Source organism: Mesoplodon mirus, assembly GCF_964341445.2.
Source record: "Mesoplodon mirus genome assembly, chromosome: 18".
Taxonomy (NCBI): domain Eukaryota; kingdom Metazoa; phylum Chordata; class Mammalia; order Artiodactyla; family Ziphiidae; genus Mesoplodon; species Mesoplodon mirus.
The window spans coordinates 53,003,761-53,021,449 of NC_138994.1; the positions used below are offsets into that span (position 1 = coordinate 53,003,761).

The following is a 17,689-nucleotide window of genomic DNA, read 5'->3' on the forward strand; positions in this document are numbered from 1 at the left end:
CCTCGGGTTTGAAGCCTCTTTTATTTGAGCCTCAGAATCAGTCTGGTGCCCCTGGCATCAGGGAAGAGGGTGAGAGGAACAGCTTCCCTTTGTTGTTTTCTTCCATCGCTTTCGTGTCCCTTCCAAGCCTCACTGGCTGAGCCAGGAAGGCCAGTCCGAGAGAACCCAGACAAGGGTGTGCAGTGGGCCCCTGCCCCTGGCGGGGTCTGTGCTTCTCTGGGTGGTGGGGTGGGGCAGGGGAGAGCCGGGGGTTAGCACCATTGGATGAAGGGTTTTGGAGTCAGCCCCTGGGTGGGGGGAAAGTAGGATGCACAACCACAGAGGGCTAGCAGCAGCTGGTGGGAAGGGATGGATGGTGGTGCCAGGGCCCTGGGCAACCCCTGTGTCCAGTCTGGTGTTTGCCCCACGCCCACTATGCCCCCCCCATTCGCCAAGACACCACGAGGGAGCCAGGCCTTGCCCAGACCTGGGGCCACCTTGGGCACCCTCCCTGCTCACAAAAACGTGCCTTGGGGATGGGGACTCCAACCTCTGTGGTCACCCAAAGAGAAGCTGGGACCACCCTGAGACCCGGGAGGGGTGTGGGGGCTGGGGGAGCCGGGCACCCCGCTAAGTGCACTTGACGCTGAAATGCCGGGGTCGGGGAGGAGCTGGGCCCTTGACGTGCTGGTTTGTGTCTAGGACGAAGCAGCCACACAGCACGTGGGGAGCTCAGCGGCGCCCCGGGGGTGAAGAGCGGAGATGCAAAGGCTTCACGGGCAGTGTCCTGGAGTGGGGTCAGTGAGCAGAAAGGAGGACCGGCCAGAAGGAGCAAGGGATGGAGACAGTGCTCCTCTAAGGACCGTCTCCCCCTCAAACGGCTTGGCTCCGCCCTTGGACCGGTCAGAGCCCAGGGGAGTGGGGTGGGGTCAGGATACAGCAAAGCAGGGGAGCCGGGCCGTGCCAGCTGCCTCCAGGAAGGTACCCCACGGTCGGGCCGAACCCCTCCCCATCTGGTGCCGGGTGCGCCGCTACGCCCCCGAGGCGGCGGTTCGTGTCTCCGGACTCAGCTCGGAGAGCGCGCAGGAGGGGCGACTCTCGCTCCGGGGCGGGTCCCGCGGGGCGTGGCCAAGGGGCCCGGCAGTGGGCGCTACTGCTCAGTCAGAGAGAGCCGCAGGATGCGCTCCAGCTCCTCCTCCTCCTGGCGCGCGCGCCGCCGCCGCTCCTCCTGCTCCTGCGCAGACAGCTCCATGGCCAGCCGCAGCTGTTCATCGTAGCTCCGGAACACGTGGCCGCCTTGGCCTGGGCGCGGGCTGGGCCGAGGGCTGGGGACGGACGCCAAGCCCGCGGGGGTTGTGGACTGGCGCTGCGGCGTAGGCGGAGCGCTCCTGGAGGCAGGTAAGATACGTCGAGGGCTCCGGGCGCATCTGCCCGTATGCGGGGCGGGAGACGGTGTGGAGGCCCCGGGACAGCGCAGGCCTCAACACCCTCCAGTGGAGGTAGAAGCCTCCCTGGCTCCCTCCCACCCGGTAGGAGCTGGTCCCAGGTCCTGCAAAGCCCATCCTCCCAGTCTTCTAGAACCCCAGCCCCGACATTCTGTCTGGCGAGGGTCTGTGAAGGCTCTAAGGCCGCGTGTGGAGTACTGCGCACCCACCCCTGAGTCAGGAACGGGTGGTGGTGGTAGACGCCATCTTGAAACCAGTAGGGTCCCTGATGACGGTACCACGGTTCCTCTGGGCCAAGAGGGGTGCTCATGCGGCAGTGTTCATACGCACCGTGACAGGGCCCTGGTGTTCTCTGTGCACGTGTATGGGAGGTGGGGGAATAGGCGTCTCCAAACCCTCTCAGGACGGGCGGGCACTGACCTGTCCTGTCGGCGACCCTCGTAGGACATGGGGTGAGTGCCCGGTTTGCTGTTGGTTAGCGCCTCCCAGATGGTGACCTGGGCGGAGGCGGGGTGAGCCAGTTAGCTGTGGCGGCACTGCAGTCCAGTGGCCCCGTGCGGCCGCGGGGACACACCTGGTCATACTCACTGCCCGCCTCAAGCAGGCTCTGCTGGATGGCGAACTGCAGCAGGTCGTCATCGTCGTCGCGGGTGGCGGCCTCTCGCTGGCCGCCCAGCACGCTGTAGCCGCGTGGGGCCTCGAACAACGCGGGGGAGATCTCGCAGCCGCGGCACGAGGCTGGGGGCGCCGGGCTGTGGGTCAGAGTGGACCAGACCTCCCCTCCCGGCCACTCCCGGGGAAGTGCTCGGTGGGGAGGGGAAGTGAGGGCGGGCTCAGGGCGGGACAGGGTCTCACTTGTGGAACTGGAGCTGCTGACACTGGAGGAGTCACTGCCTGGGGAAGGGGTCTCGCTGCTGGGGCTGCCTCGCACCAACGGCACCGGCTCATCGCAGCCATTGAGGTTCCCGAAGGTGATGCGGGCGTTGAGGATGTGGAAAATCGGGATTTCTGAGGATGCAGAAACCATCAGGCGCCACCACCCACTCCCTCACACCTTAGGTATCCACTCTTTACCTCCTCTAAGCCCCATCCTCCCAATAGCTGCTCAAGGGAAATGGGGGTGGAGCCTCACCAATCTTGACAGGGAATCCCGGAGGCAGGCGCAGGGTAATGAAATCCCGGAGCTTGGCAAAGAGTGCATTGCTGACGGCCATGAGGTCAATGATGGGGGCCACCTGCTCACACAGGGACAGGGGATGCTCCTCACACAGCCACAGCTTGGCCTTGAACCTGTGCCCCAGATCCCAAGGGGTGAGGGACATTGTAGAAGCCATGGCCTCCCAGCCCTGCCCACCCTTCCCCAGCACCACCATGGGGCCTCACTTCTGTGTCTTGGTGGTCAGTTCCATGGGTCGGCCCATGTCACGGTTGCCAAGCTCAAAGTTGGGATTGAAGTACTCTTCTGCGGTGATGGCAGTGGGGTTGGCTTGGCTCAGGGTCTGAGTGATCAGGGTCTGTACCACACAGGGAGGGGCTTATGAGCCCTTCTCAGTCCCTGAGGCCAGGCCAGCCACTTGGTATTACAAGCCCCGGATCTGTTCCCCCGCCACTGTGGAGTTGACAGGGCCTTGGGCATTGTGGAAAGAAAGGAATTCCCCACAGGGTGCCTCCCAGACTTCCTCCTGATCCCCATGCACACCCTTCCACAGAGGGGTACCCCTTACACACACTCACCCCATTTTGGGGGCCCCCATGCTGCTCAGCAATTCCCAGGAAGGACTGCAGAGGTGTCTTACAGCCTGCAAGAAATATGGCATTTCAGAGGACACTGCAGTCCTCAGAAGTGATAGCACCCAAGACCCAGGGAGGAGGCTGGTCCCTGGGGGGAGGGAGGATTGCTCACCCCCACCACACACCCCGGCACCTTCACCTGAAGGTGGTTGAGGACTCCAAGGGGCAGGGGCAGGACCACCATAAGCACAGCTGGAATAAAAGTAGGCCTGGGGCTCAGGAGAAACGTCCAGAAATGTTTTGGGGTATGCATGTGTATGTGTTTTCCTTCAGGTGCATCCACGTTAACTTCATTTTGTTCTCTTGTGAGGTGGGAATTATGTCTATCCACTTTAGACAGACTAACTGGTGCCTAGAGAGTCAGTCGTAGTATCAGTGGGCACAGAGAATCAGTGGCAGGGCCCCTGTCCTTCTGCCTAGGGTATGTCCCACTAGACTAGAATGGCCAACAAACAGCGTACATGACATTCCCCCCTGCCCCAAATCCAATGCAGATATTAGTAATCAATTGTAGCATTCCTTCCTGTTGAGCCCAAATGTTGCCTTAGAATCTTAACAGCACTCTAGGCAACCACTACCAATCACTAGGATTTAGCACTTGAATTGAAACCTATTTGACTGAATAAACTATCCTGGCTCTTGCTGGGATGTCAGAGGAAATACTGATGGAGGCGCTTGAGTGGGGCTGGTTCCTCCCCCCACGCCCCCATCCACCTCTGCCTCATTACCTTTGACCTTGCCCTTGTGCTGTTCTGAAAGATGCTCTGTCCGTGTCCGGGTGATGAGCTCCACATTGGATGCCCCATATACCTGGGGACAGATGAGGAAAGGACTCACAGACAGCTTTGCGACCCCTACTCTGCCCCTAAGGGCGTTATGAACACTTCCTACAAGGAACGGTCAGGGGAGGGGGGTGCTGTCAGCTCCAATCTCCAGGCCTTTGGGCAAGTAATTATATGAAGTTATTCATTCAGTTCTCTTATTCATTCAACAAACATTTTGTGAGGAGGCTTTATAAGCCAGGCACTGAGGCAGCCGTCAGGGATACAGTGGTGAACAAGCATGGCCAGACACGATCCTTGCCCTCTTGAGGCTCACAATCAAGAAGACAATGGACAGTAATAACGCAGTGTGATACATGCTCTAATGGGGAGAGCACAGGACTGTGGGAACAAAAACCAGAGGCCATAACCCAGCCTGTGAACCAGGGAAGGCTTCCAGGAGGAAACAACAACGACACAGAAACTTGCATTGGTTAGACCCTTCACCACATGGCCCCACATGGGTGATATGGGGGTCCCAGAGTGACTGCTGGGGGTGCCCCACAACAGTCTTCTTAGGGGTAAAGGCCTGGCTTTGGAGTCAGCCAGCTGGGTCTGAAGCTTGGCTCTGGGCAACCTTGTACTGGCCACTTAGTCACTCCAAGCCCCTGCTTCCTCATCCTAAAATGGGCCAGTTCCCTACTTCATAGAGTTGTGAAGATTAAATGGGAAACGGTGGAAAGGGCTCGATAAACCTCTGTAAAATGGGAATAATAATAGCATCTACCCGAAAGGGTTGTCGTGAGGATTAAATGAGTGTGTGTGTGTGTGTGAGACATACACACGTATATACATAGACATGTGTGCATGTGTACATAGACACACATACATACATACAAGTACATACATTTAAAATGTCAGAACAGAGCCTTGAGCATGAACATAATATTCGGTGCTCAATAAATGCCGGCCATTCTCATCAGTTGCCTCTTAGTCTCATGACCTTGCCTCCACGCTGCATTGCCTCTGCACCTCCAAGGCCGAGAAAGCATGGTCAGGAAACCCCTGCCCAGCTCGCTATAGGCAAGAGTGTGGTGGGGCTGGCACCCAGGAGCTATGACCTCACCTTGGCTTCATACCCATTCACCATCTCGGTCTTCTCGCTGCGCCAGCCCAGGATGCCGGTCTTGTTCCTAGGGAAGCAGCGTGGTCTCGGTGAGGGGGCATCCACCGGGCTGGCTCCAGGCTTCCGAGGCCATGCCCACTCACCTCTCAAAGGAGATGTTCTTGGTGTCGAGCTGCGTGGTGACGACGGGTGCGGTGAGCCGGCTCAGCACCTGCTCCTCAGTGGGCTGGGCAGCAGCCAGCAGTAGCTCACGGTCCTGCCCAGCCAGAGCCAGGGTCTCTGTGTACACCACCCGGCGGTCGTGGTCAATCTCCATGACCACGGCGCTCGTGTCTGCCAGCCGCAGAATAGCACAGGGGGTCAGGGGTCTCAGGGGGCTGTCCCCAGGCTCCCCACCCTGCCCCATATCCCGCCTGCCTGACCTTGGCCCCTGAAGACAAAGCTGCGGTTCCCTCGCTGCCACGTCATGTGGTCAAAGCCCAGAAGTGTGGTGTCTACCCGAAGGTTCTGCCCACTCTTCCACACTTTGTAGGTGTCACTGGGGCAGATCTTGGACACCAGGGGCACTAGGTTGAAGAGAAGGTCAGAGGTGGCTTCAGTTTATCTGGCCCACCACCCTCGGCCACCTCAGAGCATGGGGGTCAGGGTCAGGAGTGTGGCTGGGAACGGGTAAGGGAACCGGTGGGAGAGCAGCCCCTGCCCCAGTTCCCCCCCACAAATGTAGACCACAGTCACTCAGAAGTGAACAACCTGAGGCTGGGGACAGGCATGACTCAGCCACCACCAAGTCCCTAGTATCCACCATTTAATTCACTCACTCAACCTTTCATCTAGTCTTCCAACAAATATTTATTAAACACCTACTATGTGCCAGGCACTGGGGATACAACATTGAACAAGACAGGACCCCTGCCCTCTTGGAGCTCACCTTCTAGTAAGGGGTGACAAGTAACAAACAAATGAGCCAGTCATTACAAAGTAAAGGAAATAATAACGGAATCAATAGAGGCATTGAGGAAAGGCCTCAGGAAGAGGTAGCAATGAGCTGAGAGCTAAGAGGTGAGAGGAGCCATGGGAGAGCGATGGGAAGAGTGCTCTAGGCAGGGAAGCAGCAAGTGCAGAAGCCCTGAGGTGGGAGAGTGCCCAGAGAGGCCCCCGTCAGCCCCTCTTACCCCAGCTAGTGAACTCCCATTTCATCTCCACGTAGAAGTCCTGGGCCTGGAGGATGAAGAGGAGAGTGGCTAAGCCTGCGCTAGAGACAGTGTTCAAAGACCGTGGTGGGGAGGCTGAGAGGCTGGCCCTCACCTTGCGCAGCTTCTCCAGGAGCACAGGGATGCCTGCCAGCCGCTTCACCACCCGCTGGTAGTCCCGGTACCGCAGCACCAGCTGCACCAGCTCCAGGTCCCGGGTACTCACAGCTTCCTGAAGCACTGGGGGCGGGGTGTGGGCAAGAGGCAGTGTCACACGGCAGCACCCTGCCTAGGGCTCCCTTCAACCAATCAGAGGTGAGGATATGATGCCGGGAGACCCAGGCTGTGGGGCAGGGGTGAGTAGGGGTGCCCACCTGTCCAGCCGCTGCGATTCTCCCTGCCCACATCTGCGCCGTGTGCCAGGAGCACGCGGGCACACTCGAGGTGCCCCAGGGTGGTGGCCAGGTGCAGGGGAGTCCGCCCACGGGGATCCAGCTGCTCGATGTCCACCTGGAAGAGGTGAAGAGGTCGCCCTGGTCACTTCTGAGGTAGCCCATCTAAGCCTAACAGCCTCTAGGCAGGCAGCAAACACCTAGCTGTCCTGGCTTGCCCATCTCAGAAGGCACTGGAAAAAATAGACACAATGAGCTGGGGTCAGGTGAGGGGAAAGGGGCTTGCAGGAGAGGGTGGGAAGTAACTCTGAGAAAGGGAAGGACTTCCTTTCCTGTCCACCTAGGTGCCCTGACTGGGTTCACTCTTCCAAGGCCCAGTAGTCTGCCTGTGAAGAGTAAGCCTGGGCCCGAAGTGTGGTCTAGAAAGACTCTTGGCCAGGGAGGGCACCTGAGACAGGACCTATCCTAGGGGTCCAAGACCACACCTTCAGGGCTTCCCTGGTGGCACAGTCGTTGAGAGTCTGCCTGCTGATACAGGGGACACGGGTTCGTGCCCTGGTCTGGGAAGATCCCACATGCTGCGGAGCGGCTGGGCCCGTGAGCCACGGCCGCTGGGCCTGTGCGTCCGGAGCCTGTGCTCCGCAACGGGAGAGGCCACAACAGTGAGAGGCCCGCGTACCACCCCCCCCAAAAAAAGGCCACACCTTCAGGAAGGGCCACCAATTTAGATCATTGACATTATCCCTGAGAGGTTTAGCAAACAGTTGCAGTAATACATTGATAAGAATGAAAGAATATGTTCATGGTATAACTTCAAACCCATGTCCTGTGCCTATGGGACGCTATGTATTAACATTTTTTATAAATACTATTATTGTTTTGTGAATAACATGATTATATTACATGAGATTTTTTTTTCTTTTTAGAAGATGTTGGGGGAAGGCGTTTATTAATTTATTTATTTATTTTTGCTGTGTTGGGTCTTCGTTTCTGTGCGAGGGCTTTCTCTACTTGTGGCAAGTGGGGGCCACTGTTCATCGCGGTGCACGGGCCTCTCACTATTGCGGCCTCTCTTGTTGCGGAGCACAGGCTCCAGATGCGCAGGCTCAGTAGTTATGGCTCACGGGCCTAGTTGCTCCGCGGCATGTGGGATCCTCCCAGACCAGGGCTCAAACCCGTGTCCCCTGCATTACCAGGCAGACTCTCTACATGAGATTTTTGTTGCATGATAAAAGCATATGTTTGTTAAACATAAATATTTAGATATATTTCAGGAGACTAGGACTCCTGCTTAAGTATGTGAACTGACCACGTGTATGTAACTCCTTTTCTCCTCCCCAAAACTTGATTAAAATGCCAGGAAAAGGCTTCTACTCCAATATGATGAGATAACTGATATTACCCTCCGACCAAACAGAGAAAACTATTGCTTCAAAATACATGAAATAATTGTTTTCAAACATTAGGCAACAATTAGTCCAGGACTGTGATCCCTGAAGTAAGAGAAACAAACAAGGTGGGCTCTATGATTGCCTAAGTTTCTACTTGGAGGAATATTCCAGACAGCAATTCAGGTAGGGTAATCCCCAGCAGAGCATGGTAGTCTTGCTGACGAGTTAAGGAGAGAGGAGTTCAGGGAGGCTGAGGTAGCTAGAAGTTGCAGGGCAGAGTTCCAGGAAGAAGTGAGCTATGTGAAAAAAAAAAAAGAAAAAAAAAACTCCAGAAATCTGCATATGGTCCCTTTGAATCTTTGCTGAATACTAAACTTCACATGTGTAGAGTGAAACTCAACAAAACCAGGCAGAAAAGGAACAATAGGCTGATAAATTCTCAGAGCTCACCCATGGCAGGGAGACATTCAAGCTCCAACCTGCTAGAGTAGAGAGTCCTTGTTGATCACCCAGGGTATTCAAGAGACCCAAGAAGGGTTATACCTTAGGAGTAGGAATCCTATCCCAAGAGAAAAGGCTCACCCAGACCTAATCTAATAAAGATAAAAAATAAGCTCCAAAAGATCAAACTGATTTGCAAGTAACTTAACTTAGGCTGCCAGAACAAAGTCTAACGCTCTCTAAAGGAAGACAACAATATCCCAGTGCTTAACATCGCAACATTTACAATGTCCAACATCCAGTTAAAAAAGACTAGACATGCACAGAAGTAGGAAAATATAAAACCCATAATCATGAGAAAAATCATTTAATAGAAACAAAGATGAATGGCTCGATATGCTCAAAAGTTTAAAGAAAAACACAACATTCACAGGGAAAGAAATGGGAGATAAAAAGTACAATATCTGAAATGAAATTTTCACTGGATAGAATTAACAGTAGACTAGACACTACAGAATAAAAAGAAGATCAGTGAATTTAAAGATACAGCAACAGAACTGTACAAACTGAAGAACAGAGGAGAAAAAAAGTATCGAAAAACATTCAAACAGCCTCAGCAATCTGTGAGACACTATAAGGCATTCTAACATATGTATAATTGGAGTCCACAGGATAGGATAAGGAAGTGGAGGCATAAGACAAATTTAAAGAAATAGCCAAAAAATTTCCAAATTTGATTTAAAAAAAACTACTGTAGTAAGTTGAATGGTGGTGCCCCCACAAAATATAGTCTACGTCTTAACTGCTAGAACCTGTGAATGTGACCTTATTTGGAAAAAGGGTCTTTGCAGACATAATTAAGTTAAGGATCTTAAAATGAGATCAGCCTGAATTATCCAGGTAGGCCCTAAATCCAGTTTATAAAACACACACACAGAGAAGTTCCATGTGAAGATGCAGGCAGAGACTGAAGCTATGCAACCACAAGCCAAGGAATGCTTGGAGCCGCCAGAAGCTTGAAGAGACAAGGAAGGAGTCTCTCTCCCCTAGAGACTTTGGAAGGAGTGGAGCTGATACCTTGAATCTGGGCTTCTAAAATGATGAGAGAATAAATTTTTGTTGTTTTAACCCACCCAGTCTGTGGTAATTTGTTGCGGAAACTAATACAATGATAAATCCACAGAACCAAGGAACTCAATGAATCCCAAGGAAGAAAAACACCAAAAAACCTATGCCAAGGCCCATCATAATCAAATGCTGAAAACTAACGATAAAAAGAAAATCTTAAAAGCATTAAAAAAATTTTTTTATTTGAGTATAGTTGATTTACAATGTTGTGGAAAGCATTTTGAGAATTGAGACACGCTATGTATGTAAGGACAAATGTAGGAAATACTACATACTTTTCATCAGTAACCATGCAAGCTAGAAGACAACAGAATGAAATCTTTGAAGTGCTGGGGGAAAAACTGTCAACCTAGAATTCTATATCCTGTGAAAAATATACTTCAAAAATGAAATGGGGGAATAAAGACTTTTATGGACAAACAAGAGCTAAGAGAATTTATCACCAGAAGACATGCAAGAAATGTTAAATGAAGTTATTCAAGTAGAAGGAAAATGATACCAGATGGAAACTTAGATCTATACAAAGGAATGAAGATTGCCTCAAAAGGTAAATGTGTGATGGACTTCCCTCGTGGTGCAGTGGTTAAGACTCTGCGCTCCCAGTGCAGGGGGCCCAGCTTCGATCCCTGGTCAGGGAGCTAGATCCCATATGCATGCTGCAACTAAGAGTTTGCATGCTGCAACTAAGGAGCCCGCCTGCTGCAACTAAGGAACCCGCCACCTGCCGCAACTAAGACCCGGCACAACCACATTAAAAAAAATAAAAGTAAATAATGTGAGCAAGTATAAGAATGCCAATAAAATATTTAAAACCCACAAGAAAGTGGCTGGGGCATCACAATTGACTTAAGGGAACAGAAGGTACTAGAACCCAAGCATTCACAGAGGGAAACCCCAGTGGTTAGCAAGCTAGATTCCCCCCTTAGCACCCTTGACAGGTGTAAAACATGCAGGCAGTGGGAACAGCAGGGGTGGGAGAAAGGCTCAGGACTGAATACAGGGGGGTCTGGTTAAAATTCAGAACCCCCTCCCCAATCTTGTAAAGCTGGGAGATGCCCCCCTTCCTCTCCACAGGATGCCAAGGGTTTATTCTTTATAGAAATGGAGCTTCAGATGTACTAAACTCGGACATTGGTCTGAGGATGAGGTCATGGGACTGAAAACTGGTGAACAGTGAAAGCCCAGTCCCTTCCCTGCCTCAAGTCCTGAACCCCTGACAGCCAGACTGCACATAACACTGCTCCATCCTACCCCTAGCAGGAGACTGGAGAATTCTTTCTTGCAGAAACTAGAGGCACCACAGACCTCTGGGTACAGAAATTTGGGGATCCTAACAATAAGCAGGCCAATCATCTTAGAGCAGCACCCATTCGTTAATAAGCTCCACACCCCCATCCTTAAATATGCCCCAAGAGCCGAGGGTGACTGGACACTTGAGGAAAGCTGCCAACATGAAAGATACCAAAACATGTAAATAGATGCTAAAAACCCAGAGGAAACAACTGTCAATGCAGGAAACAGAAGAAAAAAAAATTTGGCGGGGGGGGGGACGGACAGTAATTTACACCCTGAGAAAAATATGAAAAGGAAATTGAATTCATGAAACAAAATGGGACGTTCTGACCTGTGACTTCCTTCCCTTGCTTTTTTTTTTTTTTAAATTAAGGGTACTTTAATTTATTTATTTTCGGCTGTGTTGGGTCTTCGTTTTTGTGCGAGGGCTTTCTCTACTTGTGGCAAGTGGGGGCCACTCTTCATCGTGGTGCACGGGCCTCTCACTATCGCGGCCTCTCTTGTTGCGGAGCACAGGCTCCAGACGCGCAGGCTCAGTAGTTGTGGCTCACGGGCCTAGTTGCTCCGCAGCATGTGGGATCTTCCCAGACCAGGGCTCGAACCCATGTCCCCTGCATTAGCAGGCAGATTCTCAACCACTGCGCCACCAGGGAAGCCCTCCATTGCTTTCTTTATGCCAGCCATACCTGGACAGCTTCACCTGCCCCAGTTCTCCCATCACAGTAAACAGCACCTCAGTTCACTCCCTTTCCAGGTAAGAAACATTAGGACTGTTTTTATCTCTTCTTTTTCTCTCACCTTCCATATCTAGTCCATCAGTAAAATTTGACCTTACAGGCTCTACCTTCAAAATAGATCCAAAGTCATCTTAGTTTTCACCACCTTCAGGCTACCCTCCTGGTCGTGGCCACCCCATCTGTCACCTAATTCCGCCCACTCTTCTCTTGGTTCCTTAGGTCTGTTCTTCACAGGGCCCATCATAAGTGCTGTCATCCTGTGAAATATTCCTCAGATCCTGACGCCCCTTAGCTCAAAATCTCTCCATGGCTTCCCATCCAGTTGAGAAAAGAAGCCTGGACGTCTCTTTGAACTCACATGCTCTCCCATCTCTCCAAGCTCCACTCCTGCATATCAGCCTTCTCCGGAACCATCTTCTCCTGGGTACTAGCAGCCACAAAGCTGCTTCTCTCACTTCATTCAGGCCACCGCTCAAATGTCACCTCCTTAGAAAGGCTGGTCCTGACAACCCATCTCAAATGTCAGTTGCTATTTATCTATCTATTGTCCCTTATCCTGCTCTAGTTCTCTGCCAACATTAAACTGCTTAGTTATTTTTTCATTGTCTCCCTCTCCTAGACTGTAAGCCCCACAGAGGGACAGTCTGTCTTGTTCAGTGCTACATCCCCAGTCTCTGGACAGCATCTGGCACATAACTGGTGCTTAATAAATATTTATTAAACAAATGCATAGATGACTTTTTAAGGGACATGGGGAAGGAAGGCAAGGCAGTAAAGTGTAAAATTGATTAACCAGTAAATACTTGTATAGTGCTTATAATTATGGAGGCAAATACCAAAACAGCCTAAAGAGTTCAAAGTGGTTGCGTCTGAGAGGAGTGGGAAAGTAGTGAGGGCTGCTACCTTCTAGCAACAGTTAAATATTTTAAACATGAGTGGGAACTCCTTTGTCAAAAATAAAACATTTAAAATAATTCAGATTTATATAAGTTTTATAACCCTGTGTTGGCATTTCTTCATTTTTAAATATACTGGGAGCCTCAAAAAAACCCCAAAACTGTGCCTGGCCCCTGTGAGTGGCCCCCCTGCTGCTCCTCTACATGAGCTCCCCAGAGGGGAGGGGAGCCTCTTACGGGTTGAGCTGGGCCCCTCAGGGTCCGACCTGGGTGGGGTCCTGAGTCCTGGGGTGGGAGTGATGCAGGATCCATAGACCCTGAGCTGGCTGGGTCATGGAGGGTGTCAGGAAGAGGCCTTCCCATGGGGCCGCAGCCCAGCCACCCATGCCTCCCACCGGCCCTGCCCCAGATGCTGCTGCTGCTATCAAGGCCCCAGGGAGCCAGCAGGGCCCGGGCCCGGGGCTCCAGATGCCGCCCGCCTCCTTCCCCCTCAGGTGCCCCAGCTCCAGGCTCCACAGAGAGGCTGGCACTGCCTGCCAGGCAGGGGTGCCCTCCCTGCCCCCACTCCACAGGAGCTCTCCCAACTCCCCAGAGTCCCCAAGGCACCGCTGTCTTCCAGGGCCAACATCAGCCCTGCATACTGCCAGCCGAGCCCCAAAGAAGTTCCCCCTCACCCGTCCAAAGCTGGGCCCGCAGGGGAAGAGGCACCTTGCTGGGGGCCCAGGTGGGAGAATTCATTAATTTCCTCGGCAAAGGCCTGCTGCTATTTAATTGCTGGAATGAAAAGGTTTCCCATGAAACCCAATAGCCAGCCCTCCCCACCAAGAGAATGGAAACTCTGCACCCCAGCTGGCCTCAGCTGGAGCCAAAAGCAGGGGTCTTTCGAGCTTAGGAGCTGGGGCTCCCTGGGCAGAGTCTCCCTGCTTCCACTCAGGCACCTGCCTGCGCGCGCGCACACACACACACACACACACACACACACACTTGTACAGGTACCATAAGGACACACACTCTTACTCCTGCACCCACACTCACTGTACATGTGCATCCCTAAGTGTACAAGCACATGTGTGCCCAGCTGCCCTCTGGCCTGCAGGCCTCTACTCATGTAACACACGTATTTGCCAGCGTATTTGCACATGCACACTCCTTGAACCCACATGCACTAGCAGGTTGTTTAGCATTAGAGCCCTTTCGTTAGGTGAAATCTTATAAGAACATGCCAAACGTATAGACTAAACACAGGTGCTGGAGAAGCAAGGTGAGGGGCCCAGAGCCTGGGGCCCAGAGCCTGCTCAGCTTGCGTCTCCTTTCCTTGCCCCGCTCCCTCCCCCAGCCCCAGGGAAGACAGCCAGAGTCTGGTGTGGCCACTGCTCCTCTGCTGTCCCACCAGGCAGGCCTGAGCTCACTCAACGGGGGGAGGGAAGCAAGATGCTTCCCCAAGTGGAGTTGGGCCAGTGGGGGTGGCACCTGCTGACTCCCCCTCCGCCCACGCCCTCCGCCCACCCCCTCCATCCTGCCCCACACAGCCCCTCCCCCTCATCCCAGACACATTGATATTTGGTTTCTAGGGTTTGTGGCTCCCTCTCCTGAGCTTCCCAACTCATCAGCTGTGGTGACAGCCCATACCCAGGACTGCCTACTTTGCGAGGAGAAGGGATCACAGGTGCTCCTGGACACAACAGGTACTTTGGGCGAGGCAGCCTCTGTCTGAGTATCCAGGGGCCCCACGATCCCATCTCACCTGCCTCTAGGTCAGAAGGATGAACCGGGGAAAGCAGGAAGGAGGACCATGGTGGAGGCAGCCGCCGGAAAAAAGAAAATGTTTCTCTAGGACCACAGTCCAGCCCCCTCCAGAGTGCCTGTTGCCTGGGAAGAATCCTGCTCTCCTTGGCCCTCCCACAGGGAGCTATTCAGTCTAACCTCCACCTCCCACCCCCAGGGAACACCAGGGACGCATGACTCCAGAACCAAGGCCATGCCCAGCTGTCTGGACCTCAGGCCTCATGCCAGCCAAGAGGGAACTGGCACATCCACTACCCTACAACCCCCTGCCCCCTCCCAACCTGGCAGAGCAGGTGTGTGGCAGGAAGCAGGGCACCCAGCAACCATTGTATTGCTGGGTGTTGGCTAGGGGTGATCATGGACCCTTCCCTTCACCAAAAAACACCCGCTGAGCACCTCCCATCTCCCCGCCCCTCCCTGCGTCCAGGCCCCATGAACCTGCTCAGAAGCCTGCCGTGCCATCCCCCTCGTCCTTGGCCAGCATTGCCAAGCCTGCCCACAGGAGGGCTTCTGCGGGGCTTTCTTGGAGTGAAGAAGAGGCAGCTATGACAAGTGAAGACCAGGGAAACCCAGCTGCTGTGTGTTTGAGGAAAACCCAGCTGTTTTCTGTGACAGTGGGTGCCAGAAGGACCAGAGATCAGGGACCCCCAGATGAGATGCCTGGGGTCTACAGGGTTTCATTATGATGTTAAGTGGCTGCCCCCAGACCCATCACCTGCAGAAAATGGCTGGGGTGGGCATCCTCAGTTCTCCCTGGGAGTCTGAGGCCCTGGGGACTGAGCAGTGCACATCTGGATGCAAGCATCACTCTGGGTCAGTCCTGGAGTCGAAATACAGCCAGGGGGCTCTCCCACCCAGACTGACCGGCATTCCCCTTCTTGGCACCCCTGACTCCTTTATGGTTGAAGAAGGGTTTAATATCAACCAGTGCCCTATATTCCCCCTGGCCTGGATCAGGGCAGGCAGTATCCGTTTCAGGAAGACAAAAACTCACCAGGGTGAGGGGATGAGTGGGTGGGGATGGGGTGAACCTGGTCCCTGGTTTCTGTGGCAGCCTGAGGGGAGCAAAGAGGAACACACTCAGTGGTCCAAACCACCCCTACATGCAGCGGGTTCCAGTGCTCCCCATCCAGCCTCACCCCAGGAAGATGACTGCTGACCTGAGGACTGTCAATCAGAGAGGCCTGGGTGAAAAAGCCTTTTCTTCTAAGGCATTCTGCCTCTCTCCAATCTCTGCAAGAAAAGGACCACCCACCCCTTGGGCAAGGGAGTGTGACTGAGGTGTTCTGGACATTCAGCCACTAGCTATCTGCCTAAAAATTCTTCGACCAACCGTCAACCATCCCATTGGGAAGTTCCTCTCAGATCATACTTAAATCCCTCCAGCTGTAACCTCTATCAGAGGCTTGTCTTCTCTTGCCCTCAAGGGGAGGAAAGCAGAGAAGAGCCAGAAGAGGCTGGACTGTTTTAGCACCCTGCACATCACACTGTACTTCCCTGTTCACACTTGCTTCACCAGAACAGGGTTTCCTGGAGGGCATGGGCTGTGCCTGGTTTGTTCATCTTTGTCCCACAGGATCCACCACTCTGACCTCGCTTCCTTTACCAGTGGCTGCAAACCACTTCCTTTATGATGGATAAACAGAGACGTGGTCTGAGGAGCAACCTGGAGCATCCTTGTGGAAGCAGAGGTAGAATGAAAGTGGACACCCCGACCAGAGATGGAGGCTCAGGTCACCCCAACACTTCCTGGGACTGCTATGCAGAGCTGGGTGCTGCACTGGTCTGAGGGCTCAGTGGTGGAATTCAGAGACACACTCTGACCCTCAATTTGCTCACCATCTGGGGATGGCCTGCTTTCCACCTCACTCTTCCCTTGGGAAGCAGACAGCTCCTTAAACTGAACTTCCTGTGACTCAGGAAGTGGCCCTCAAAAGGCATATTCCCAAAGGGGCAATGCCTTAGCAAACCACTCCCAGCCCATGGCCCCAGGATCTCAGATCTAGGCCAAGTCTGCAGGCCTCAACTGGAGACGAACCAGGGCAGCCTGGGCCCAGCTCTCCCTCCTGCCTCCCCACCCTGGAGGGTTAGTCGTCCAGGCCACGAGTGCCTACCTGTGTCTGAAGGCCAATGGCAGAGTTGGGAACTATTTGTGACCTCTGCCTGCCTGCCTGCCTGCCCTGGTCCTATAGAACAGCCAGGAGACCCCATCCCTTACCTTATCTTCTTGGAGGCCACCGCCCAGCCAAAGCTGGCTGACCCACCCATTCTCACTGACTAGAGGAACCTGGTAGCCTGCTCTGTGTGCAAACTCTCAAATCTTGCCAGGGGCCAAAGGGCCCCTCGCTTCCTCAGCGCCTAGAAGCTAGGCCCCAGCACCAGAGGGCAGGAGAGCGCCTTTCAGCACCTGGACAAGGCCCTTCAGGGCTAAACCCAAGAGGGTCTCTTTACTCCCCACTCCTGAGCCGGGTCTGAGGGATCCAGGGGCTCTGCCCAGTCTGAGCAAACAGATAAGCGCTCATCGTGAGGGTAGAGGGCACTGGGTGGGGCTGGAATATCTGGGAGTGTCACAGCCTCTTTGATCCTTGACCCGTGACCCACTCCCTACGCAGGCCTTGCCCACCTCCGCACACTAACGCGGGAGGTGTTGCTGCCGAGCTGAGTGGGGCGGACTCTCCTACCGCGTGGAACACAGATGGAGCCGGCAGCCCCTCCCCGCAGCCCTCACTGCCCCCGCGGAGGAGGGGCACGGCGTCCCCTACCCCAATCTGGGAGGGTCCGGAGCACGTGTGGGCCGCCAGTCCGGGCCGGAGGGAAGCGGGCGGGGGCCGCTCCCATCACCCTCTCCGGGTCAACAGCACAAAAGCGGCGGCTGCGAACAAAGAAGCGCTGCAAACTCGCCAGGGGGGCGGGACAGCCCGCGCCGCGCCCCCTCCCCAAGCCGGGCGGGTGTGCCCGGCCATGGGGTCCTCGCGGCGCCCCGACGGCGCTCTTACCTGGCCGGCGAGGACCTCTTTCTCCAGCTCGCGGTGGCGGTTGTGCCACACGAGGTAGTGCAGCGGGTACTTGCCCTCGGGCCCCTTTTTGGCGGAGGCGTTGGCGGGGATCATCGCCCGCTCCTCATGCCGGGGCCGCGGCGCCCGGCCCGGGAGGAGGGACCGCGCCAGAGCCAGGGCCCGGAGCCGCGGGGCGGGGGGCCAGCGCTGCCTGCTCGCAGGGCTGCGGCTCGGGCATGTGCTAGCGGCGCCGGCGGGCGGGGGTGGCGCGCCCGGAACGGTGCGGGCGGTGCGGGCCGCGGGCGTCCTCGCGAGGCGGCGGGTGGCGCGGAGAGGCC

The 17,689-nt window shown here is 54.5% G+C and overlaps 1 protein-coding gene across 6 annotated transcripts; it reads right to left on the minus strand.

The window, feature by feature from the left end:
- Window positions 1–2: 2 nt before the first annotated feature.
- Window positions 3–17,689, minus strand: ANKRD13B (ankyrin repeat domain 13B). Of its 6 annotated transcripts, none has more exons than XM_082603787.1 (15): window positions 17,352–17,689; window positions 6,667–6,802; window positions 6,408–6,532; window positions 6,275–6,320; window positions 5,525–5,668; window positions 5,246–5,381; window positions 5,103–5,169; window positions 3,944–4,025; window positions 3,159–3,223; window positions 2,808–2,938; window positions 2,557–2,714; window positions 2,280–2,432; window positions 1,999–2,162; window positions 1,755–1,921; window positions 3–1,367 (listed from the first exon to the last, which is right to left on the minus strand). In XM_082603787.1, the coding sequence occupies exons 1-15, from the start codon at window positions 17,463–17,465 to the stop codon at window positions 1,130–1,132; spliced, it is 1,926 nt and encodes a 641-aa protein (XP_082459913.1). In that variant the 5' UTR covers window positions 17,466–17,689; the 3' UTR covers window positions 3–1,129. The 6 variants fall into 6 exon arrangements, with proteins under 6 accessions (XP_082459913.1, XP_082459914.1, XP_082459912.1 ...); XM_082603788.1 differs by having other exon boundaries at window positions 1,845–1,921; window positions 5,246–5,435; XM_082603786.1 differs by having other exon boundaries at window positions 3–1,406; window positions 1,845–1,921; window positions 5,246–5,435.

Excerpts from the sequence above, each read along its gene's own strand:
- ANKRD13B (XM_082603783.1), bottom strand. The coding sequence starts at position 17,465 with ATGATCCCCGCCAACGCCTCCGCCAAAAAGGGGCCCGAGGGCAAGTAC. Across the intron at positions 2,939-3,158 it reads ATGGGGGCCCCCAAAATGGG|ACCCTGATCACTCAGACCCT; the intron begins GTGAGTGTGTGT and ends TGTGTGGTACAG. Across the intron at positions 2,163-2,279 it reads CAGCAGCTCCAGTTCCACAA|CCTCGTGCCGCGGCTGCGAG; the intron begins GTGAGACCCTGT and ends CGGCGCCCCCAG.